Source organism: Trichomycterus rosablanca, chromosome 2 (genome assembly GCF_030014385.1).
Source record: "Trichomycterus rosablanca isolate fTriRos1 chromosome 2, fTriRos1.hap1, whole genome shotgun sequence".
Taxonomy (NCBI): Eukaryota; Metazoa; Chordata; class Actinopteri; order Siluriformes; family Trichomycteridae; genus Trichomycterus; species Trichomycterus rosablanca.
Window position 1 is genome coordinate 39,121,674 of NC_085989.1, and position 25,105 is coordinate 39,146,778.

Consider the following 25,105-nt stretch of genomic DNA (forward strand, 5'->3'; position numbering starts at 1 on the left):
TTTTTCTGTGACTAGATATTTGGAACCCACATGTCTTTGACCTTTTGGCTTTTGTGAAAATATGCTGGGGCAAAAACATGCATACATCAATGTAGAATATTATTCTGACATTATTAATTATGACTGCAGTTGCTGACCCATATAAATAGGTCTAGTTTAGCATTCCTATTACTGTAAAAGTACATAGAACATCGGTCTCATGTCAAGGAAATTGGTCTGGATGGTCAGATGATGGTCAGATGGTTTAAGAATTAGGGGCGTGTGTGTGTGCTTGCACCTTGCACTTTAACAGGTTGCACGTTTATTTGATCACAAAAAAACAAAGTAAATAAAGTAAATCAGAAACTGTACATGAGTCCAGCGTTCCCATCAGCCCCGCGCGCACTTATCCGCTTACTGACTAAACTCAGTGCGCGACTGCGCGTGTACGTCTCTGTACAGTCGAGTCAACGCCGCGCGCGTGCGTCTTTGTGTTTGTTTGTGTGTGTGTCCGTCTATGTGTATGAGTGAGTGAGTGTGTGTGTGTGTGTGTGTGTGTGTGTGAGAGAGAGAGAGAGAGAGAGAGAGAGAGAGATACAGAAAGTCTCTTCCCGAGCCAGTGAGCAGCGCGCGGTTCGATAATCATGGCGAGCGCGAGACAGAAAGTGGTGCTGATCACCGGCTGTTCTTCAGGTATCGGACTGAGGATCGCTGTACTGCTGGCTAAAGACGAGCTGAAGCGCTACCATGGTAAACCTCACTAACTTTATCTGCAGGCTCTCTGTGTCACTGCTGTCCAGTCAGCTATTAACTGCTTATCAAACAGTACCAGCAATCGAGTGTTAACTGGTTCTCAACCGCTAACTACTTTTAACTAGCTATCTACTATTAATTATTAATTGGATATTAAGAATTTATAAAACTAACTAGCAATTAATTAGTTTTCAAACAATAAGTAGTTATCAAATATGAATAGATTATCAATTATTATGAAGCTTTAGAACATAAAGTAGTTAATAACTAACAAAGATTTATCAGCTATTTAAAAGTTAGTTACAGATGACCCGATCAACAAATGACTACTAGTGATTATTAACTGGCTATCAACCATTAACTGGTTATCAAATAATACCAGCAATCGAGTGTTAACTGGTTATCAACCACTAACTACTTTTAACTAGCTATCTACTATTAATCACTTTTCAAATATTCAGAATTTTTAAAACTAACTAACTATAAATTGGTTATCAGTGATTTATAAGTTATGAAACAATAGCTAGTTATTAAATATTAATCGATTATTGATTAGTATTAAGCTTTAAAACATTAACTAGTTATTAACTAACAAAGATTTATCAGCTATTTAAAAGTTAGTTACAGAAGACCCGATCAACAAATGACTACTAGTGATTATTAACTGGCTATAAACCATTAACTGGTTATCAAATAATACCAGCAATCGAGTGTTAACTGGTTATCAACCACTAACTACTTTTAACTAGCTATCCACTATTAATCACTTTTCAAATATTCAGAATTTTTAAAACTAACTAACTATAAATTGGTTATCAGTGATTAAGAAGTTATAAAACAATAGCTAGTTATTAAATATTAATCGATTATTGATTAGTATTAAGCTTTAAAACATTAACTAGTTAATAACTAACAAAGATTCATCAGCTATTTAAAAAGCCAGTTACAGAAGACCTGATCAACAAATGACTACTACTGATTATTAACTGGCTATCAACCATTAACTGGTTATCAAATAATACCAGCAATCGAGTGTTAACTGGTTATCAACCACTAACTACTTTTAACTAGCTATCCACTATTAATTAGTCAAAGTCAAAGTTGCTTTATTGTCAATACTGCAATATGTACAGGACATACAGAGGATTGAAATTACATTACTCTCTGACCCATGGTGCAACACTAAACATTAATTAAACAATAAAACTAGAATAAAAGAAGAATATAAAAATAGAATAAACACACTAAAGCACAAATATATATACATTGACACAAGTATGACAATGTAGCAGTAAATATAACAATTTGAAGAATAGAGGTCCTGATATTAAAAACTTAGGCATTTAAAGTGGCAATGCAGATTTAGTCTTTGTGTTAAACCAGTGCAATTCAACGGCAGTGCAAATTCGATTATCTATAGATAGTTTAAAGTGATGTGTGCATTGAATAAATAATGGGGATGTAAGTTTTGGTATTTATGGGGGTTAGGTTAGTGAGAAGGGGGGCAGAACGGGAAGAGAGTTGAGGATCCTGACAGCCTGGTGGATGGTGCTGTCCCTCAGCCGGCTGGTCTTGGCCCGGAGACTCCGCAGTCTCCTTCCTGATGGGAGCAGACTGAAGAAGCTGTGTAGTGGGTGGGTGGAATCACCTGCCATGCAGAGGGCTTTAAGGGGGGGCGGGTGTTGTGAAGTTCGTGGAGGGTGGGGAGAGAGGTGCCAATGATCTTCTCAGCTTCTCTCACGATGCTCTGGAGGGTCTTGCGGCAGGACGCGGTGCAGGCGCCGAACCATACAGTGATGCAGCTGGTCAGGACACTCTTGATGGTACCTCTGTAAAAGGTGCACATGATGGGGGCTGGAGCTCTGGCTCTTCTCAGCTTGCGGAGGAAGTAGAGACGCTGATGGGCCCTCCTGGCTAGAGATGTTGTGTTGTTAGTCCAGGAGAGGTTACTTTTCAAATATTCAGAATTTATAAAACTAACTAACTATAAATTGGTTATCAGTGATTAAGAAGTTATAAAACAATAGCTAGTTATCAAATATTAATCGATTATTGATTATTATTAAGCTTTAAAACATTAACTAGTTAATAACTAACAAAGATTTATCAGCTATTTAAAAGTTACAGTAGACATGATCAACAAATGACAACTGCTAATTATTAACTGGCTTTCAACCATTAACTGGTTATCAGATAGTACCAGCAATCGAGTGTTAACTGGTTATCAACCACTAACTACTTTCAACTAGCTATCCACTATTAATTACTTTTCAAATATTCAGAATTTTTTTTAACTAACTAGCTATAAATTGGTTATCAGTGATTAGGAAGTTAAAAAACTATAACTAGTTATCAAATATTAATAGATTATCGATTATCATTAAGCTATAAAACATTAACTAGTCAATAATTAACAAAGATTTATCAGCTATTTAAAAGTTAGTTACAGAAGACTTGATCAACAAATAACGACTACTGACTATTTACTGGCTATCAACCATTAACTGGTGATCAGATAGTATAATTGTTTAGTCTATTTTCATCTGTTTTATTTTGTCTCTTACTCTATTACTATTTGTATTTGGTTTTACTTTTTTAACATAATGGTGTCTTATGTATGCTTGTTCGATGTACAGCACTTTGGTCAACGTAAGTTGTTTTAAGAGTGCTTTATAAATAAGATTTACTTACTTACTTACTTACTTACCAGAAATCGAGTGATAACTGGTTATCAAACACTTACTACTTTTAACTAGCTATCCACTATTAATTATTTATTAGACATTAAGAATTTATGAAACTAACTAGCTATAAAATGGTTATCAATGAGTAGGAAATTATAAAACAATAGCTAGTTATCAAATATGAATAGATTATTGATTATTATTAAGCTATTAAACATTAAGTACGTAGTTAATAACTAACAAAGATTTATCAGCTATTTAAAAGTTAGTTACAGAAGACTTGATCAACAAATCACTACTACTAACTATTTACTGGCTATCAACCATTAACTGGTTATCAGATAGTACCAGAAATCGAGTGTTAACTGGTTATCAACCACTTACTACTTTTAACTAGCTGTCCACTATTGATTATTTATTAGATATTAAGAATTTATGAAATCAACTAGCTATAAATTCCTTCATTTCCTAACTAGTTAACTAACTAACTGGCTATAAATTGGTTATCAGTGATTAAACATTAACTAGTTAATAAGTAACAAATATTTTAGCTATTTAAAAGTTACAGAAGACCTGATCAACAATTGACTACTTCTGATTATTAACTGGCTATCACCCATCAACTGCTTATCAGATAGTACCAGAAATCGAGTATTAACTGGTTTTCAACCACTAACTACTTTTAATGAGCTGTTCACTATTAATTATTTAATAGATATTAAGAATTTCTTAAACTAACTAGCTATAAATTGCTTAATTTCCTAACTAGTTAACTAACTAACTAGCTATAAATCGGTTATCAGTGATTAAGAAGTTATAAAACATTAGCTAGTTAATAACTAACAAAGATTTTTCATCTATTTAAAAGTTAGTTACAGAAGACCTGATCAACACATGACGAATGCTGATTATGAACTGGCTATCAACCATTAACTGGTTATCAGATAGTACCAGCAATCGCATATTAACTGGTTATCAACCACTAACTACTTTTAATTAGCTATTCATTATTAATTATTTAATAGATATTAAGAATTTATTAAATTGACTAGCTATAAATTTCTTCATTTCCTAACTAGCTAACTAACTAACCGGCTATAAATTGGTTATCAGTGATTGAGAAGTTATAAAATATTAACTAGTTCATTACTAACAAATATTTATCAGCTATTTAAAAGTTACCGAAGACCTGATCAACAAATTACTACTAGTGATTATTAACTGGCTATCAACCATTAACTGGTTATCAAATAGTACCAGCAATCGTGTGTTAACTGGTTATCAACCACTAACTACTTTTAATTAGCTATCCACTATTAATTATTTATTAGATATTAAGAATTTATGAAATTGACTAGCTATAAATTCCATCATTTCCTAACTAGCTAACTAACTAACTGGCTATAAATTACCAACCACTAACTACTTTTAATTAGCTATCCACTATTAATTATTTTCAGCTATTTAAAAGTTACTTACAGAAGACCTGATCAACAAATGACTACTTCTGATTATTAACTGGCTATCAACCATTAACTGACTCTTGCTCTAATGTTTTTAATGTTTTGTACAGATCAGTTCTTACAAAGATTTACTATCCCAGCAAATACAACTATGTGGTCACAACTTGTTACTGTTACTGTGTTAAACAAAAACAATATGAAGTATTATTTTAACATTAAAACCACCAAATCATAGGGTTCCCTGCCATTATATTTGGAACACTTGCTCAGGCATGTGTTTATCTAATTATTCAACCATGTGTCAGCAGTGTAGAGCATAAAATCATACAGCCATGGAACAAGAGCTTCAAATAAGGTTATTAAACTAAAATTAATGTGCTGACTACTCTAGACAACTGTGGTAAGCAAAGAATCATCTTAAAAAATTGTGCAACCTTGAGGCGGATAGTGTATGATAACATCCATGTCACTAAAGGACAAAAATCTAAGAATACAGTAGGGAAAGGTTCATAAAAACTGAACTTTGTCAGAGTGGAAAATGATTGCCTGGTCAGTAACATGCAGATGGTAGATGGTGTAAACAAAATAAATCCATGGACCCAACCTGACCTTTGAGAGCAGTTCAGGCTGGTGATGATATAATGTAGTGTAATTGTTTTCCAGGGGCACATTGGCCACCTAATACCAGTTGAGCAACAGGCGTAATGCAGTAATACACCCTGGAGGAAAAACTCCCTTAAAATTACAGGAAGAAACCTTAAGAGGAACCAGACTCAGCAGGGACCCATCCTTCTTGGGTGGCCTGGAGGATACTTGAATAAATAGGATTTACACAAATCATACACACACAAAATTAAATGAACTAAAAGTTATAACTAGTAAAAATAATTGGAGTTGTTATTCAGTCCAGTCTGTGATAAAGTCTGTAGTGAGTTCTTGACATTCTTGGTGCAAACATGCCAGCTTCCCGTCACATCTGGCAGGAGCAGCATTGTTGGCACGGCAGTCTTGACTTCATTCCCTAACCTCGGGTGGGTAAACAGGTTTCCCTCAGAACCACCTCGGGGTAAAACAACAGAAAATGAAGTTAAAAATGTAAAATGTGAATTAAGTAAAATATCAGTTTTACAGAGAGTTTTAGACTCCGGCACCCCTAATTATTACAGCATAACTAAAAAGGACAGCGAGCAGGTAACAAGGTCATGAAGGCTTTCGCAGGACATCAGCGCCCACCTCCCCACCGTCATCAAACCTGAGTGATCGGACAAGAGAGGCAGAACGACAACGATGTCTGTATGGACGCCTGGCCAGCTGATAGTTTATCACTGAGACTCAAACATGGGTATCTTCAATAGTGTGCTAGTGCATGAGACCACAAAATGTGGGTTGCCCATCTACCACAGTTAATCAAATGTTAAGAATTTGCAAAGTAGTAAGTAAAAATGATAGAGAAACTGATTTTTGGATACTACCTTCTTGTACTAAGTGTACAAAATACAAATACAGTAGACCATTGACAAATTTTATTGGTTCCGAAGGGCTGTTCTTAAGTCAAAATGTTCGTTAGTTAAACCTATTTTTCCCATAAGAAATAATGTAAATAGAATTAATCCATGCCAGACCTCCCAAACCACCCACTTACCTAACCTTTCTAATGTCTTAAATGGTCTTTTTTGTTATAAATACAAGTATATTTCCATTAAATCTTAAATTATAGAATAGACATTACTGTAACAAACAATAATAAACAACAATACACAGTAGTACTGTACATAAAAACAGTGACAACCTGGTGGTGGTGGTGGGGCATGATCAGTACAGTTACCTAACCACTATTTAGGGTGCATTCCGTTCCCAGGTTGGCTCTTAAACCACAGCATAAGCTAGACTGGGACTAACTATATAGAAGATTGAGTAATTTATGGTCCAATTCATGCTAGACTGGCCCATCAGACATATTGTAAGTGTAGTTGGTGAGTCGGTGCTTACTGTGATTTTTCTAAAGCACTTTGTAGGAAATACAGTAAATACAGTAGTGTGAATAAGTACAACCCCAAACCAGAAAAAGTTGGGACAGTATGGAAAATGCAAATAAAATAAAACCACAAAGTTTCTTACATTTACTTTGACTTTTATTTGATTGCAGGATGAACCTGAGATATTTCATGTTTTGTCTGCTCAACATCATTTCATTTGTTAAACATCCATTCCTGCATTTCAGGCCTGCAACACATTCCAAAAAAAGTTGGGAAGGGGGAATTTTAGGGCTGTCAACAGGTGATTGTAATCATGGTTTGGTACAAAAGCAGCATCCAAGAAAGGCTGAGTGTTTGGGCAAAGATGATTAGAGGATCTCCAGTTTGTCAACAAATGCAGGAGAAAATAATTGAAATGTTTAAAAACAATGAACCTCAAAGAAAGATTGGAAGGGATTTGCATATTTCTCCCTCTACAGTGCATAATATCATTAAATTATTCAAGGAATCAGGAGTAATTTCAGTGCGTAAAGGCCAAGAGTGCAAGCTTTAACTGAATGCCTGTGATCTTCGATCCCTCAGACGGCACTGCATCAAGAACCGCCACTCAACAATAGCTGATATAACCACATGGGTGAGGGATTACTTTGGCAAACCTTTGTGAAGCACTACAATACAGAGTTACATGCACAAATGCCACTTAAAACTTTACTGTGCAAAAAAGAAGCTTTATGTTAACCATGTCCAGAAGCGGCGTCGACATCTCTGGGCCCTGAGGCATCTAGGATGGACCATCACACAGTGGAAACGTGTATTGTGGTCAGATGAATCAGCATTCCAGGTCTTTTTTGGAAAAAATGGACGCCGTGTGCTCTGGACCAAAGCTGAAAAGGACCATCCAGACTGTTATCAGCAACAAGTTCAAAAGCCAGGGTCTGTCATGGAATGGAGCTGTGTCAGTGCCCTTGGCAAAGGTCATTTACACTTCTGTGATGCAGCATTAATGCAGAAAAGTACATTGAGATCTTAGAGCAACATGTGCTGCCTTCAAGACGTCATCTTTTCCAGGGACGTCCATGCATTTTTCAACAAGACGATTAATCAATTACACAGGCGTGGCTGTGGAAGAACAGGGTACAGGTACTGGACTGGCCTGCCTGCAGTCCTGACCTGTCCCCAATAGAGAATGTGTGGAGAATTTTGAAAGAAAAAATGTGACGACGACCCCGTACTGTTGCACATCTTAAGACGTGTTTGCAGGAAGAATGAGACAAAATAAAAGCTGAAACACTAAATTACTTGGTGTCCTCGTTGCCAAAATGTCTTTTAAGTGTGGTGAAAAGGAATAGCAACATTACAAAGTGGTAAATGCTTTACTGTCCCAACTTTTTTTGGAATGTGTTTCAGGCCTGAAATGCAGGAATGGATGTTTATTAATAAATGAAATGAAGTTGAGCAGATAAAACATGAAATATTTCAGGTTCATCCTGTCTGCAATGAAATAAAAATCTAAGTAAATGTAAGAAACTTTTTTTTCTTTTTTGCATTTTCCATGCTGTCCCAACTTTTTCTGATTTCGGGTTGTACATATATACAGCTTATAAAATGAACGCAATTCTTCCAACTAAGTTAGTTAGTGAAGTCTGTACTCATTTATTAGCATGTGAAAGGTTGGTTTCTAGGGTACGAGGATGCGGCTCGCCAGGCAGAGTTCATAAAGACTCTGCCAGTTCCTCAACAAGCCACTTCTCTGGCACAAAGCTCCCTTTTTATAGCAGCCAATGGTGGAGTATAGTGGCGTGTCTAATGCACCCAAGTATGTGTTTGGGAGAAGGACAAAGTTTGAGACCTGGACAAGAGAGGGTGCACTGTGAAGACTTTATCTGGAAGGCTAGCTTACATCCAGATAAAATCCCCAGTGCTGAATTAACTCTTACAGGTTTGTTTCCTTTACAAAGTTGGAAAAAGAGTTTAGATGTACAGTGTATCACAAAAGTGAGTACACCCCTCACATTTCTGCAAATATTTCATTATATCTTTTCATGGGACAACACTATAGACATGAAACTTGGATATAACTTAGAGTAGTCAGTGTACAGCTTGTATAGCAGTGTAGATTTACTGTCTTCTGAAAATAACTTAACACACAGCCATTAATGTCTAAATTGCTGGCAACATAAGTGAGTACACCCCACAGTGAACATGTCCAAATTGTGCCCAAATGTGTCGTTGTCCCTCCCTGGTGTCATGTGTCAAGGTCCCAGGTGTAAATGGGGAGCAGGGCTGTTAAATTTGGTGTTTTGGGTACAATTCTCTCAAACTGGCCACTGGATATTCAACATGGCACCTCATGGCAAAGAACTCTCTGAGGATGTGAGAAATAGAATTGTTGCTCTTCACAAAGATGGCCTAGGCTATAAGAAGATTGCTAACACCCTGAAACTGAGCTACAGCATGGTGGCCAAGGTCATACAGCGGTTTTCCAGGACAGGTTCCACTCGGAACAGGCTTTGCCAGGGTCGACCAAAGAAGTTGAGTCCACGTGTTCGGCGTCATATCCAGAGGTTGGCTTTAAAAAATAGACACATGAGTGCTGCCAGCATTGCTGCAGAGGTTGAAGATGTGGGAGGTCAGCCTGTCAGTGCTCAGACCATACGCCACACACTGCATCAACTCGGTCTGCATGGTCGTCATCCCAGAAGGAAGCTGACGCACAAGAAAGCCCGCAAACAGTTTGCTGAAGACAAGCAGTCCAAGAACATGGATTACTGGAATGCCCTGTGGTCTGACGAGACCAAGATAAACTTGTTTGGCTCAGATGGTGTCCAGCATGTGTGGCGGCGCCCTGGTGAGAAGTACCAAGACAACTGTATCTTGCCTACAGTCAAGCATGGTGGTGGTAGCATCATGGTCTTGGGCTGCATGAGTGTTGCTGGCACTGGGGAGCTGCAGTTCATTGAGGGAAACATGAATTCCAACATGTACTGTGACATTCTGAAACAGAGCATGATCCCATCCCTTCGAAAACTGGGCCTCATGGCAGTTTTCCAACAGAATAACGACCCCAAACACAACCTTCAAGATGACAACTGCCTTGCTGAGGAAGCTGAAGGTAAAGGTGATGGACTAAACCCAATTGAGCACCTGTGGCGCATCCTCAAGTGGAAGGTGGAGGAGTTCAAGGTGTCTAACATCCACCAGCTCCGTGATGTCATCATGGAGGAGTGGAAGAGGATTCCAGTAGCAACCTGTGCAGCTCTGGTGAATTCCATGCCCAGGAGGGTTAAGGCAGTGCTGGATAATAATGGTGGTCACACAAAATATTGACACTTTGGGCACAATTTGGACATGTTCACTGTGGGGTGTACTCACTTATGTTGCCAGCCATTTAGACATTAATGGCTGTGTGTTGAGTTATTTTCAGAAGACAGTAAATCTACACTGCTATACAAGTTGTACACTGACTACTCTAAGTTATATCCAAGTTTTATTTCTATAGTGTTGTCCCATGAAAAGATATAATAAAATATTTGCAGAAATGTGAGGGGTGTACTCACTTTTGTGATACACTGTACATAAATTAACTGCTAGAGATATACATGTACTATATACAGTGTATCACAAAAGTGAGTACACCCCTCACATTTCTGCAAATATTTCATTATATCTTTTCATGGGACAACGCTATAGACATGAAACTTGGATATAACTTAGAGTAGTCAGTGTACAACTTGTATAGCAGTGTAGATTTACTGTCTTCTGAAAATAACTCAACACACAGCCATTAATGTCTAAATGGCTGGCAACATAAGTGAGTACACCCCACAGTGAACATGTCCAAATTGTGCCCAAAGTGTCAATATTTGGTGTGACCACCATTATTATCCAGCACTGCCTTAACCCTCCTGGGCATGGAATTCACCAGAGCTGCACAGGTTGCTACTGGAATCCTCTTCCACTCCTCCATGATGACATCACGGAGCTGGTGGATGTTAGACACCTTGAACTCCTCCACCTTCCACTTGAGGATGCGCCACAGGTGCTCAATTGGGTTTAGTCCATCACCTTTATCTTCAGCTTCCTCAGCAAGGCAGTTGTCATCTTGGAGGTTGTGTTTGGGGTCGTTATCCTGTTGGAAAACTGCCATGAGGCCCAGTTTTCGAAGGGAGGGGATCATGCTCTGTTTCAGAATGTCACAGTACATGTTGGAATTCATGTTTCCCTAAATGAACTGCAGCTCCCCAGTGCCAGCAACACTCATGCAGCCCAAGACCATGATGCTACCACCACCATGCTTGACTGTAGGCAAGATACAGTTGTCTTGGTACTTCTCACCAGGGCGCCGCCACACATGCTGGACACCATCTGAGCCAAACAAGTTTATCTTGGTCTCGTCAGACAACAGGGCATTCCAGTAATCCATGTTCTTGGACTGCTTGTCTTCAGCAAACTGTTTGCGGGCTTTCTTGTGCGTCAGCTTCCTTCTGGGATGACGACCATGCAGACCGAGTTGATGCAGTGTGCGGCGTATGGTCTGAGCACTGACAGGCTGACCTCCCACGTCTTCAACCTCTGCAGCAATGCTGGCAGCACTCATGTGTCTATTTTTTAAAGCCAACCTCTGGATATGACGCCGAACACGTGGACTCAACTTCTTTGGTCGACCCTGGCGAAGCCTGTTCCGAGTGGAACCTGTCCTGGAAAACCGCTGTATGACCTTGGCCACCATGCTGTAGCTCAGTTTCAGGGTGTTAGCAATCTTCTTAAAGCCCAGGCCATCTTTGTGGAGAGCAACAATTCTATTTCTCACATCCTCAGAGAGTTCTTTGCCATGAGGTGCCATGTTGAATATCCAGTGGCCAGTATGAGAGAATTGTACCCAAAACACCAAATTTAACAGCCCTGCTCCCCATTTACACCTGGGACCTTGACACATGACACCAGGGAGGGACAACGACACATTTGGGCACAATTTGGACATGTTCACTGTGGGGTGTACTCACTTATGTTGCCAGCTATTTAGACATTAATGGCTGTGTGTTGAGTTATTTTCAGAAGACAGTAAATCTACACTGCTATACAAGCTGTACACTGACTACTCTAAGTTATATCCAAGTTTCATGTCTATAGTGTTGTCCCATGAAAAGATATAATGAAATATTTGCAGAAATGTGAGGGGTGTACTCACTTTTGTGATACACTGTATATACGTACTGTATATACACACACGCACACACACACACACACACACAGATGAGGCATAACATTAAAACCACCTCCTTGTTTCTACACACATTGTCCATTTTATCAGCTCCACTTATCATATAGAAGCACTTTGTAGTTCTACAATTACTGACTGTAGTCCATCTGTTTCTCTACATACTTTTTTAACCTGCTTTCACCCTGTTCTTCAATGGTCAGGACCCCCACAGGACCACCACAGAGCAGGTATTATTTAGGTGGTGGATCATTCTCAGCACTGCAGTGACACTGACATGGTGGTGGTGTGTTAGTGTGTGTTGTGCTGGTATGAGTGGATCAGACACAGCAGCGCTGCTGGAGTTTTTAAATACCGCGTCCACTCACTGTCCACTCTATTAGGCGCTCCTACCTAGTTGGTCCATCTTGTAGATGTAAAGTCAGAGACAATCGCTCATCTATTGCTGCTGTTTGAGTTGGTCATCTTCTAGACCTTTATCAGTGGTCACAGGACGCTGCCCACAGGGTGCTGTTGGCTGGATATTTTTGGTTGGTGGACTATTCTCAGTTCAGCAGTGACAGTGAGGTGTTTAAAAACTCCAGCAGCGCTGTTGTGTCTGATCCGCTCATACCAGCACAACACACTAGCACGCCACCACCATGTCAGTGTCACTGCAGTGCTGAGAATGATCCACCACCTAAATAATACCTACTTTAGTGGAACTGTGGGGGTCCTGGCCATTGAAGAACAGCATGAAAAGGGGCTAACAAAGCATGCAGAGATACAGATGGACTACAGTCAGTAATTGTTGAACCACAAAGTGCTCCTATATGGTAAGTGGAGCTGATAAAATGGACAGTGAGTGAAGAAACAAGGAGGTGGCTTTAATGTTATGGCTGATCGGTGTATACATACGTAACCACTGGTACTGACGCTGGCTTTACAGTGTATTTATGCTGAAGAATTAGACTTTGTATGGAAATAAATATCTTCTCAGAAGCAGCTTGTACGCTTGTTGAATTTTAACTCATTTCTGAGAGCAGTGCTACAGAGAAAATCTTGTTGATTTATATGATTACAAATCCGTTAAGCATTTTTTGTGATTTCATGCCGGCTTAAAGAAATCCACAAAAAAATCTGTCCCTCTGCAAGTGATACATTCAAGCCGTGTTTAAGCTGCTTTAAGTTTTAATTCACAAGAACAACACAAACAATGACGTGCTTGTTCACTAAAGCACATACAGGTTTAGCCTGGATTGTTCAGTCCAGCTGGACTGTGTGTGTGAAGATCACATGCACTCTCACCTAGAAACTTCTTTTTTACATTGATTCTATCTGAGGCTTTATGCTGCAATCAGTTCTCATGATGACAGGTCCTCACTACACTCATCATATTATATTTAGCTGTGGGTAGAGCTTTGGGCTATCAACCGGAAGATTGGTGGTTCAAATCTGGGGTCTGCTATGCAGCCACTGTTGGGTCCTTGAGCAAGGCCCTAAACCCTGTCTACTCCAGGGGCGCCGTACGATGGCTGACCCTGCGCTCTGACCCCAGCTTCCAAACAAGAAAGAACTTCATTGTACTGTACTTGTATATGTATATATGACAAATAAAGGATATCTTAAATAAAGGATATCCTAAAAAAAGAGAAAATCAATCAAAGCAAACCAAATGCAAACTGCCGTGCGATATAAAACCATAGAAAGCTGCTTAACTGCTTAGAAAGTTTCTTAATCCAGCCTGTAAGGACAGTAGTAGTTCAGCAGATAAGATAAACTAGTGACCTTAAGTCTGGAAGACATAATCCCATGATAATCAGAGCACTATTTTTAGACTCTTGTCGCACACATATTTCTTTTTTTTCTTACCCCCATTGTTCCTGTACTTCATTACCTTGCCTTACCATATTTGGCTCTCCATATTTTTAATTCTTTATTCTGGCTTTTAGCATCTGATGTTTGAACATTTTGAACTTGACTGATTGCTGCATACATGTGTCTATTTCATGTTTTATTTTCAAATTTACAACCATGTAATTGCAAAATCTTTGGGTTCAAATGCACCACTGATGTCAGCTATGTATTGGTATCTTGCTATCTTACTTTTTATTAACTAAGAGGTCAGAATAACCTTACTCAACCTCTTGATATTTAAGGTTTTATCAATGACTCTTTTAGTATTTGTATAGTTGCAGTTGTGGTCAAAGGTTTACACACACTAGTAAGAGTCATGGAAGTCGTGGCATTCTTGGGCTTATTTCTTTTTTTTTATTAGCATCATGCTTCCTCTCCACCAATGCCGATCTCTGCTCTGATTGAGGAGAACAAAGCTAACCCACGCCCCCTCCGACATGTGGGCAGCATGCCGTATGCATCTTATCACCTACACTTTGACGAGTGCAGTGCAGACTAGCTGCGTGTACGGAGGGACACACCCTAAGAGCACTCTTTTCTCATCTCTGCGCAGGTGCCATCAATCAGCCAGCAGAGGTCGTAATTGCACCAGTCATGAGAGAGAGAGAGACCCTATCCGGCTTAGTCCCGCCCATATGAACAACAGGCCAATCGTTGTTCACGTGGCCGCTCATCCTCAGCCGGCAAGCAGAGCTGAGATTCGATACGATGTATTCAAGATCCCAGCTCTTGTTCCAGCGTGTGTTTTTACCGCTGCGCCACCTGAGCGGCTTTAGAATAACCTTACTTAACTTCTTGATATTTAAGGTTTTATCAATGACTCTTTTAGTATTTGTATAGTTGCAGTTGTGGTCAAAGGTTTACATACACTAGTAAGAGTCATGGAAGTCGTGGCATTTTTGGGATTATTTCTGCAACAGTTCTTTTTCACTGTGAATTTTCTGAAAATATAGCCAAATATGCCACGCCAGATAGTCAAGTGAGCTTTGACGCTGGCATGCAAGAAAATGTTTTTGCCTTTTCTTTGTCCATGTGATTAACAACAGACTTCAGTTCAGCTTTTAGATGCTAATTTTGAATCTGGAGCTTCAACATTGGTATAATGGTTTGGCGTAGACAATTAGGTTACAAATATTGTAAAGCTTATGTGTGTGTTGATGTATTCTGATAGAAACTATATTATGCCCATGTCCCACACATTTATGAGTCCTCCCCCCCTGGGTTTCACCTCACTCAGTGTCTTGCATTCTCATTGGCTGTAGTTCAACACCGTTCTCACTTTCCAATCACAACCTGATCGCAACACTTTTCATACTACAGGTATTGAGTCGCTGACAGGTCCAGATATTTAGCATGCTAGATATTTTTCTTGAGTCTGCGAGTGATCAACGAGCTGCTCGGATCAAGTCGTTGAACAATTCATAAATAGCAAACAAGAGGTGATTTTCAAGCCCAGAGCGAACGCCGATTTGCCTCCAAGCTTACGCATCTGTCGGTGAGCAAAAATCAGGGCAAAAATCGAGTAGTGTGAACTAAGCATTACTGGCTTTGTCTTCCAGATTGCAAAGATTTGCACAGGACTACTTAATGCGGCTTAATAGTGGTTAGATCATGTGTGGAGTGTTAGTACTAATAAACGTGGTACCCTCTGAGATTTGCAGTCTGCTGAGAATAACAGTACGTCAGCCTGCACCTTCTTCTGCAGGTGGGAGGATCACAGGCCAACATGTTACAACTGGTAATGGGTGTGATGCTCTGCAGTAAATTGGCATCATTTCCAGGGTGTGTTCCTGCCACATGGCCAATTTTCTTTCCAAGATAGCACCAGACAGACTTGAAATGCTTAAAATGGGACACGTTTTGTGAACTTGGCTGATTTCACTGCAGGTGAGAGCAGTATGTGCTGGTAGATAGCTGGATGTAGGTTAATGTTTAATAGTTTAAAGTTCAGCAGGGGATCAATGCTCATCGTCAGTTTATTTTATAGGCACTGGTAGCACTAAAATGAACATGATAGTAAATAGAATAATTTAATTGAAATTATTTTATAATTGACCGAAATAATACAAGTATTCCTTTTTTACTTTTAGTTTTTTTGATATTGAGCATCATTTATTCAGTTGCAAATCTTAAACCTCACTGTTGCTTTCAATTTAAAACAGGAACATGACATGCTTTACTGAACCATTTTCACTGCAGGGCATAAGCTACAAAAATGGTTTTCTAGGACAACCAGACAAAATTAGACATTTGCAGACAAATCATAAAAAGTATGAAGATAAATTCAGGTCATTTTGTGAGAAAAAGACTAGTACACAAGCAGAGATTAAATTTGTTAAGGTAGTGTATTAAAACATTTTCATTTTATTTCATTTTCATCCACTGCGTTACCCTGGTCAGAGTCACGGCAGATACAGTTCTGGGCGCAAAGCAGAAAGACCAAGGAAAGGACGCAAATCTTTCAGCCATTCCTATTTCAGACAAAGCTAGCACTGCTAAGATTCATACACAGATCTCAGTGCTGGTGAACTAGCGTAATAGTAGTTAGGCAGCCACTGTTGGGCCCTTGAACAAGGCCCTTAACCCTATCTGCTCCAATGACTGACCCTGCTCTCTGACCTCAACTTCTAAAGAAGCTGGGGACCAGGCATAACATTATGACCACTGACAGGTGATCTTCATCACGGCACCTGTTAGTGGGTGGGATATATTAGGCAGCAAGTGAACATTTTATCCTCAAAGTTGATGCGTTAGAAGGTGGGTGGTTGAGTTCATGTCATGGAGGACCCCCGCCCCCCCCGTAGTTACGCCCCTGTGCAACACGTATAACGTCATGTAGACCCACATTATTAACTATGTTAAAGTGTTTATACAGTCCATTGCGATCCATTTAACACCAGTGTTTGTAATGTTCCATGTACAGTTCAAGCGCTTTATATCCAAATTCATCTGACCAAAGATGATATTAAAGCGTCAATTAATAACTGTAATTTTGTCTAATGATGATTTCTCACGCTTTTTGAAAATTATCATTTAAAATACCCGATATTTCACAATATGAAGCAGCAGCAGCTCGAGTAATTTGTAACTGGAAAAGACCGGTGTTATCGCTACAGTATAAACACAATGTTGCTGTGTTAAAGCAGCGCAAATTGCCCCAGTGACACAAATTTACGTGGCACAAACATAGCCCAATAAAAATTATTTGATAAAAAATTTTAATCTCAATTCATTTTTGTATCGCGATTAAAATTTTTATGACAGCCCCAATTATTATATTATATGACAATTTATGGAACATTCTATAAATTTTTTACTTTTATTTTGCCCCTGTCCCAACTTTTTAATTTCTTTGTATTGGTATTAGTAATTGTTTAATTTAATGAACCATTCTCAGATTCTTGTTTTCTGGCATTTTACAAAATGTCACAACTTTGTTTGCAATAGAGTTTGTTTAAATATTGGACGAGTACATGTTGAGCCAAAGTACTGCATACAACTTACAAGAGTTTGTAACTTTGTTTATGTCATTGTTAATACCAAAATGTTACGTGATTGGTCATGTAGCTTTTTCTGTGTTTTTCTGGCTGCTAGTGATTGCCACCATGCGGGACCTGAAGAAGAAGGACAAGTTGGTGCAGGCTGCAGGTGAAACGTTTGAGAAGACTCTGACACTACAGGCTTTGGATGTGTGCAGCGATGACTCAGTCAGGCAGTGTATCAACGGGATCAAAGACCGCCACATAGACATTCTAAGTGAGTCCCGCCCGCGCCGAGTGAGCACTTTGTGCCCTTTAACCTCATAAATAATATTTTACAGAAATAAACCTGCTGAGTTTTCTACTCTAGTGCTCTGATGATAAACACTCTCCACTGTCCACTGTTATTCCTCACAGCCTGTGTCGTGCTGGACAGTTTGCTTAATCCTTTGTGATGTCTGTGTGTAGTACAGGATACTAGCACCATATCTGCCCTATGTTATTACTTAATTGTGTTTTTAAAGCTTTAATCAGTTGTGAATATGGAATATGAAAGTGAACAGCACATGGTAATAAATTATGGTTTGTTAAAAGACTCTCAATTTACCGGTTGATCTATGGTCGTGAGCTCTGGGAAATGACCAAATAATTGAGAATGCTGATACACGTGGCCAAAATGAGTTTTCTTCTACTGGGTGAGGAGCTCAGTGATATGGGAGAAGCTTGTAGTAAAACTGCTTCTCCTTTGCATGGAGAGGAGCCAATTGAAATGGATCAAGCATCTGATAAGGATCAGATAAGGATGCCTCCTGGAAACATCTCGGTGGAGATATACATGGGATTATACACTGATCAGGCTTGACATTATGACCACATTCCTAATATTGTGTAGGTCCCACTTTTGCTGCCACATACACAACAAACTGTGATGCTCTGTGTATTCTAACACTTTTCTATCAGAACCAGCATTAACTTCTTCAGCAATTTGAGCTACAGTAGCTTCTCTCGTGCATCAGTGAGCCTTGGCCACCCATGACCCTGACGCTAATTTACCACTGTTCCTTCCTTGGACCACTTTTGATAGATACTGACCACTGCAGACCGGAAACACCCTCCACAAGAGCTGCAGTTTTGGAGATGCTCTGACCCAGTCGTCTAGCCATCACAATTTGGCCCTTGTCAAGCTCGCTCAAATCCTTACACTTGCCCATTTTTCCTGCTTCTAACACATCAACTTTGAGCATAAAATGTTCACTTGCTGCCTAATATATCCCACCCAGGATATGTCAGTGGCCATAATGTTATGCCTGGTCGGTTTAATAAATGAATCAATTCCTTAAATTCATATGGGGCTCGGTTTTGCGAGAGTCATGCACCGATTCCCATTATCCCGTGTCTCATTGTACAGGCACCATTGATCAGCCAACAGAGGTCGTAACTGCAGCATTTACAGTCATGTGAAAAAGTTAGGACACCCCATGAAAACCTTTATCTTTTTGAACATATTTAAGCATATGGACATTTGAGCTTCATTTGAACAGTACTGAGAGATGGAGCTTATATAACTGAACAAAAAAAATTTTTTATTACTTTTAAACACAAGTTGTAAAATGTAATGAACAAAAATGGAAATTTATTGTGAGGAAAAAGTTAGGACATCCCCACATTTAATACTACTTAAAAGTCTAAAATTAGAATCAGGTGCACCACATCAGCTGCAATGATTAGACCATTGTTAGAGGACATTGGAGTTTTATTTAAATTTCAGACATAAGTTTGGTTTGCCTATGATTGTTGAAGTGAGTGGTATCACCATGGTGAGATCTAAAGAGCTCTCTGAGGCCTTCAGAAATAAGGTTGTAGATGCATATTAGTCTGGGAAGGGATTTAAAAAGATCTCAAAACAATTAGAAATCAGTCATTACACTGTCCGGAAAATCATTTACAAGTGGAGAACATTTAAAACAACTGCCAACATGGCCAGGTCAGGCCGTCCTAGCAAGTTCAGCCCAAGAGCAGACTGCAAGATGTGTAAAGAAGTCTCCAATAATCCTTCAATGTCATCACAGGACCTACAGCTAGCTCTTGCCACAGTTGATAGGAAGGTACATGCATCTATCATCAGAAAGAGACTGCACAAGTTTGATTTTCATGGGAGGTGTGCAAGGAAGAAACCCTTGCTGTCAAAAAAAACATCAGGGCAAGACTAAAATTTACCAAAGAAACACCTAGACAAAGACCAGGACTTCTGGAACAATGTGCTTTGGACAGATGAATCCAAAGTTGAATTATTTGGGCACAGTAACAGAAGACATCTTTGGCGCAAACCAAACACAGCATTTGAGCACAAGAACCTCATACCAACTGTGAAGCAGCAGGGCCTGGCAAGCTCTCCATTATAGAATTTACAATGAATTCTTCACTGTATCAGAGGGTGCTTGAGGAAAATGTAAAAAACTCTCCAAAAACTGAAGCGGAAGGGGACCATGCAGCAGGACAATGACCAAAAACATTCCAGTAAATCCACCAAGGAATGGCTCAAAAGAAAGAAATTGAGACTTCTGGAATGACCAGGGTCAAAGCCCGGATCTTAATCCTATTGAGATGCTGTGGGCTGATTTGAAATGGGCTGTGCATTCAAGAAACCCCTCAAACCTCACACAACTGAAGAAATTATGCATGGAGGAGTGGGAAAAACTTTCCACCAGTCGATGTCAGAGACTGGTAGATGGTTATTGGAAATGTCTAATTGAGGTTATTTCAGCCAAATGGGGAAATACCAGCTATTAGGGCATAGGGTGTCCTAACTTTTTCCTCACAATAAATTTCCATTTTTGTTCATTACATTTTACAACTTGAGTTTAAAAGTATTTTTTAACATTTTTGTTGTTTAGTTATATAAGCTCCATCTCTCAGTACTGTTCAAATGAAGCTCAAATGTCCACATGTTTAAATATGTTCAAAAAGACAAAGGTTCTCATTGGGTGTCCTAACTTTTTCACATGACTGTATAAGAAATCTCCTTTTGCCAATCCAACCCGTTGGACAAACCAATTGGGACTTGGCCATATATTTTTAAAAACGTACAAGGCTTAAAAAGGAAAAAAGATGGAAAGGCATGTTGTAAGATGATGTTTGTCAGAGGTTGAGCCATTTGTTTAATCCATTATTTTCCAGAGTCTGAACTGATTTACACACACACACACACACACACACACACATTCAACCTCCCCAGTCTTGCTCCTCGGACCCTGTCATTTTCAAATTATGAATACTATTACTACATCCCACACTTATTTACTGTATTTATCACTGTCATGTTTTGCACACTATTCCACAATAATGTCTGCTGCTCTAACAGCTACTGTATGAACCCTACACTGATGTATGTCATAGCTATGTGTCATAGTGTTTCACAGCACAATCTCACTTTACATACCAGTACCATGTACTGGTTAACAACACACTGTTCTTTGGTCTCGTCCCTTTACTTATTTTAAGTATTTCTTAACTTATTTTGTGTTTATTACCTCAGTCCATCATATTTATATCACTATTTAGTTTTCATTGTGTATATTGTGTTGTTTGCACTTGTGTTGTGTTGCGCCATGCTCCTGGAGGAACTTTGTTTTATTTAAATGTGTACTTATATATCACTAATGACAATAAAGCCTCTTTAACTTGAATTCCATTGTCAGTTTCTTAAACCTCTACACAATGATTTCTTAATCACTTGCTCTGCAGTAAACAATGCAGGTGTTGGGCTGCAGGGCCCAGTGGAGAGCATCAGCATGGACCAGATGAAGAAGGTGTTTGAAACCAACTTCTTTGGCACTGTGCGCATGATTAAAGAGATCATGCCTGACATGAAAAAACGCAGAGCGGGACACATCATCGTCATGAGCAGTGTCATGGGCATGCAAGGTAAAATTATGATACATTCTAATGTGTTGAATTAAACATTATTATGTTCATTTATTATTAGGACAAAGAAATTACCACAATTTTTCACTTACCCCAAAAGTAATCAATCATGAAAGAAAAACCCTAGTTTGTAACTGCTGGCAATAATTAATGAAACATCACAAGGCCAGAAAGAAATGGACATCACTTCGATGTGCTTGTTGGAATATTTATTCCAAATTTCAGAGAATGAGCAATAATACAGCACTGAGTTCATTTTTTTTTGCTTTTCACTAGATTTTGGAACATGAAAGCAGCAAATCAATTGTTGTGGGGAATTAGAAAGGGCTAGATAAGTGCTGGATAAAAAGGTCAAAGCTCTTTCGCACCAAATTCACACAACCATTTTTAATGAAGCACTTTTATAATGAAACAAGACCAGCCTGGTGATCCAGCCTATCAAAAACATTACCAGATTATTATTCTTCTTCATCCAACTCCAATCCAGCAGTTGGCACCATGCATTCTATGCAGATAGAGTTTACTTGGCATGAGTCAAAACCAACTTTGTATATCAGACTGCCAAATGGTGAAGCTTAATTTATCACTATAAAGAACATTGCACCAAGGTCCAGTAATGGTGTGATTTACAACAGTCCAGCTTTTGAGCTTGTGCATGTCTGTTGATTTATTTATTTATTAGGATTTTAACGTCACATTTAATATCAAACACAGTCATGGACAATTTTGTATCTTCAATTCACCTCGCTTGCCTGTCTTTGGACTGTGGGAGGAAACCGGTGGTCCCGGAGGAAACCCACACAGACACGGGGAGAACATGCAAACTCCACACAGAAAGGACCCAGACCGCTCCACCTGGGAATCAAACCCAGGACCTTCTTGCTGAAAGGTGACAGTGCTACCCATCGAGCAACTGTGCTGGCCTAATGATCAATAAGCTGACGCTCGGGTGGCGCAGCGGTCTATTACACTAGTCCACCACCGCTGTGATCTGGGTTTGAATCTCAGTGGTGCTATTGGCTGGCCTGGCTTTAACACAGACATGATTAGTTATGTTAGGGTGCGAGTGGCTGAAGCCCTGTGATGGATTGGTGCCCTGTCCAGGCAATTTGTGCCCTTTGCCAAAGTTCTCCGCTGAAACCAGACCCCATGCAGAAATCATTGAATTCCAAAAACTGAAATGACAAGTAAATAAATATATAACGGTACATACATTGAGAATGTATTATAGTGTAAAACAATTTATATTTGGACTTGAATATCATTTTGGTGCAAACATACAAAAGGAAACATCAGACACCAAAACATTTGTGACTTTTTTCCCTCCAAACTGTTGCTTTAATGGCTAGACAATGATGGCTAAATATTCTGTCAATATTTCTATCATGTGTCGGGGCAAAATAAACTGTGTGTATAACTGTGCAGGAGTGGTGTTTAACGACGTCTACACGGCCTCTAAGTTTGCCATCGAGGGTTTCTGTGAAAGTCTGGCTGTGCAGCTACTCAAGTTTAATGTGAAGTCTGTATCACAGAGACCTTCATTACATCAGATCTAAATACACTGGATAAAGTAAACACTCCAAACTTACCCCTCATCTCTGTGCTCAGGTTATCGCTGATTGAGCCTGGACCTGTACACACTGAGTTTGAAGCGAAGATGATGGAGGAGGCGTCTAATATGGAGTTTCCCGGAACAGACCCGGACACAGTGAGATACTTTAAGGAGGTGTACATGCCGTCTTCTGTCGATATCTTTGAGGCTATGGGGCAGACGCCTGAGGATATCGCTAAAGTAAGTGAGCATCAATAGCCTTATTATAGCCAAACAAGCTTTATATGGCTGCAGTTTCTTTACTTTTACAGCCTAAATACAGATTCCACTAGGAAAACTAATTGCCATGCTGGGAAACCCTGGCCTTGGCACCAATCCATCACAGAGCTTCGGCTAACACCTCTTCAGGCACAGCCAATCATGTCTGTGTAGATGCCTGGCCATCCGATAGCACTGCTGAGATTCAAACGCATATCTGGGCAGGTGTGGGCTAGCTTAATAGATTGCTGTGCCACTCATGAGAAAAAAAAATTATAATAAATGTACAGGGCGGCACGGTGGTTCAGTGGGTAGCACTGTCGCCTCACAGCAAGAAGGTCCTGGGTTCGATCCCCAGGTGGGGTGGTCCAGGTCCTTTCTGTGAAGTTTGCATGTTCTCCCCGTGTCTGTGTGGGTTTTCTTCCAGGAGCTCCGGTTTCCTCCCACAGTCCAAAGACGTGCAAGTGAGATGAATTGGAGACACTTCATTGTCCATGACTGTGTTTGACATTAAACTTGAACTGATGAATCTTGTGTAACCAGTAATTACCTCTCCTGTCATGAATGTAACCAAAGTGTGTAAAACATGACGTCCTAATAAATAAATAATAAATGTACAAAAGACACAAAATACACAGTGAAAAGCACACATAAGTACTTACCACAAAATCAAGTATTTACCACAGATTCAAGTGTCTCTCAGGGTAAATATCTCTTGTTGGACATGTAATTCTACTTTTCCACCACCAGGTGGAGCCAGACGTTTTTTTCCCAGGCCTGGTATTGTCAGTACCATTAATGATTTTAATTCTCAACAACTGCTTTATCCTGGTCACAATCACAGTAGGTCTGAGTACACTTGGCGCAAAGAAGGACAGAGCACAATCCATCGCAGGGAATCGGCCATTTCCTTTCTCTGACATAGCTAATCATGTGTAGCACTACTGACATTCGAACCCAGACCTCAGCAGTGGTGGGCTAGGATGATAGACCCAAGCCAAATGGAAAATAAGCTTTATTTATATCTTTTTGTGTTTGTAAAGTTTTGCTTTATAAAAGAAAGAACTCTTTTTTTTTTCTCAGTGCACTAAGAAGGTGATAGAGGCCAGCAGCCCTCGCTTCAGGAACCTGACTAACAGCCTGTACACCCCCCTGGTAGCTATGAAGTACGCAGACGAGACCGGCGGCCTGTCTGTACACACCTTCTACAACATGCTGTTCAATTTTGGCTCCCTCATGCACATCATGCTGAACGTCCTAAAATGCCTGACCTGCAGCTGCCTGCGCAGACGCACCGTCTCACCCGACTGAAGAGGGTGTCACTAAACATACAGTATTTCTCAACCCTAAAAGTCTGGAACAGACCTTAATTCATAACGGGCTGATATAAATGACATATTGTATATCAGAAAATACATATGTGTACGTTTATAGCTTTGGAATTTCAGGGCTTTATAGAACAGTGATTGATTCTCTGCTCTAGAAACATTTGGTTCAAGTTACCAACTAATCAGCCAACTAGTTCCATCCAATCCAGCTAGCATGATCAGAGTGAAGAACTATGTAGTGACATTTACAGAGAAAATGCCATAGCAGACTGTGTTCTAGTGGATCATTAGTACATTTTTATGTTTTATTTATGAGAACTGGCACATTTGTCTTTCTCTTTATTTTGAGGAGAAAACACATAAGAATGAGAAAATGTAAGATGAACAGACTTAACATGCAAAGGTATCATGTAATATAAGGAATCCTTAAAGCCTAGTTATAAATTATGTTGTACTTTGCTCAATTTTGTGATTTGTGATTGTAGTAATGTCTGTTGAGACCTCTAAGCATTTTAAGAATCACAAAAGTGCATATACTGACCAGACGTAACATCTCTTTGTTTCTACACTCGCTGTCCATTTTATCAGCTCCACT

At 39.4% G+C, this 25,105-nt stretch overlaps 1 protein-coding gene across 3 annotated transcripts; it reads left to right on the forward strand.

Moving 5' to 3' along the window:
- The first annotated feature begins 471 nt into the window (after positions 1-471).
- LOC134333317 (retinol dehydrogenase 8-like) lies at positions 472-25,105 on the forward strand. Of its 3 annotated transcripts, none has more exons than XM_063015273.1 (6): positions 472-729; positions 17,564-17,725; positions 21,193-21,372; positions 22,801-22,891; positions 22,981-23,164; positions 24,266-25,105. In XM_063015273.1, exons 1-6 carry the CDS (start codon positions 624-626, stop codon positions 24,491-24,493), a joined length of 951 nt encoding a protein of 316 aa, XP_062871343.1. In that variant the 5' UTR covers positions 472-623; the 3' UTR covers positions 24,494-25,105. The 3 variants fall into 3 exon arrangements, with proteins under 3 accessions (XP_062871343.1, XP_062871335.1, XP_062871351.1); XM_063015265.1 differs by having other exon boundaries at positions 473-729; positions 22,798-22,891; XM_063015281.1 differs by lacking the exon at positions 472-729 and adding an exon at positions 2,587-2,677 and having other exon boundaries at positions 22,798-22,891.

Coding starts and splice junctions, on each gene's coding strand:
- LOC134333317 (XM_063015265.1), top strand. CDS start 624: ATGGCGAGCGCGAGACAGAAAGTGGTGCTGATCACCGGCTGTTCTTCA. Junction 730..17,563: donor CGAGCTGAAGCGCTACCATG/GTAAACCTCACT, acceptor TCTGGCTGCTAG/TGATTGCCACCATGCGGGAC. Junction 21,373..22,797: donor CAGTGTCATGGGCATGCAAG/GTAAAATTATGA, acceptor ATAACTGTGCAG/GAGTGGTGTTTAACGACGTC.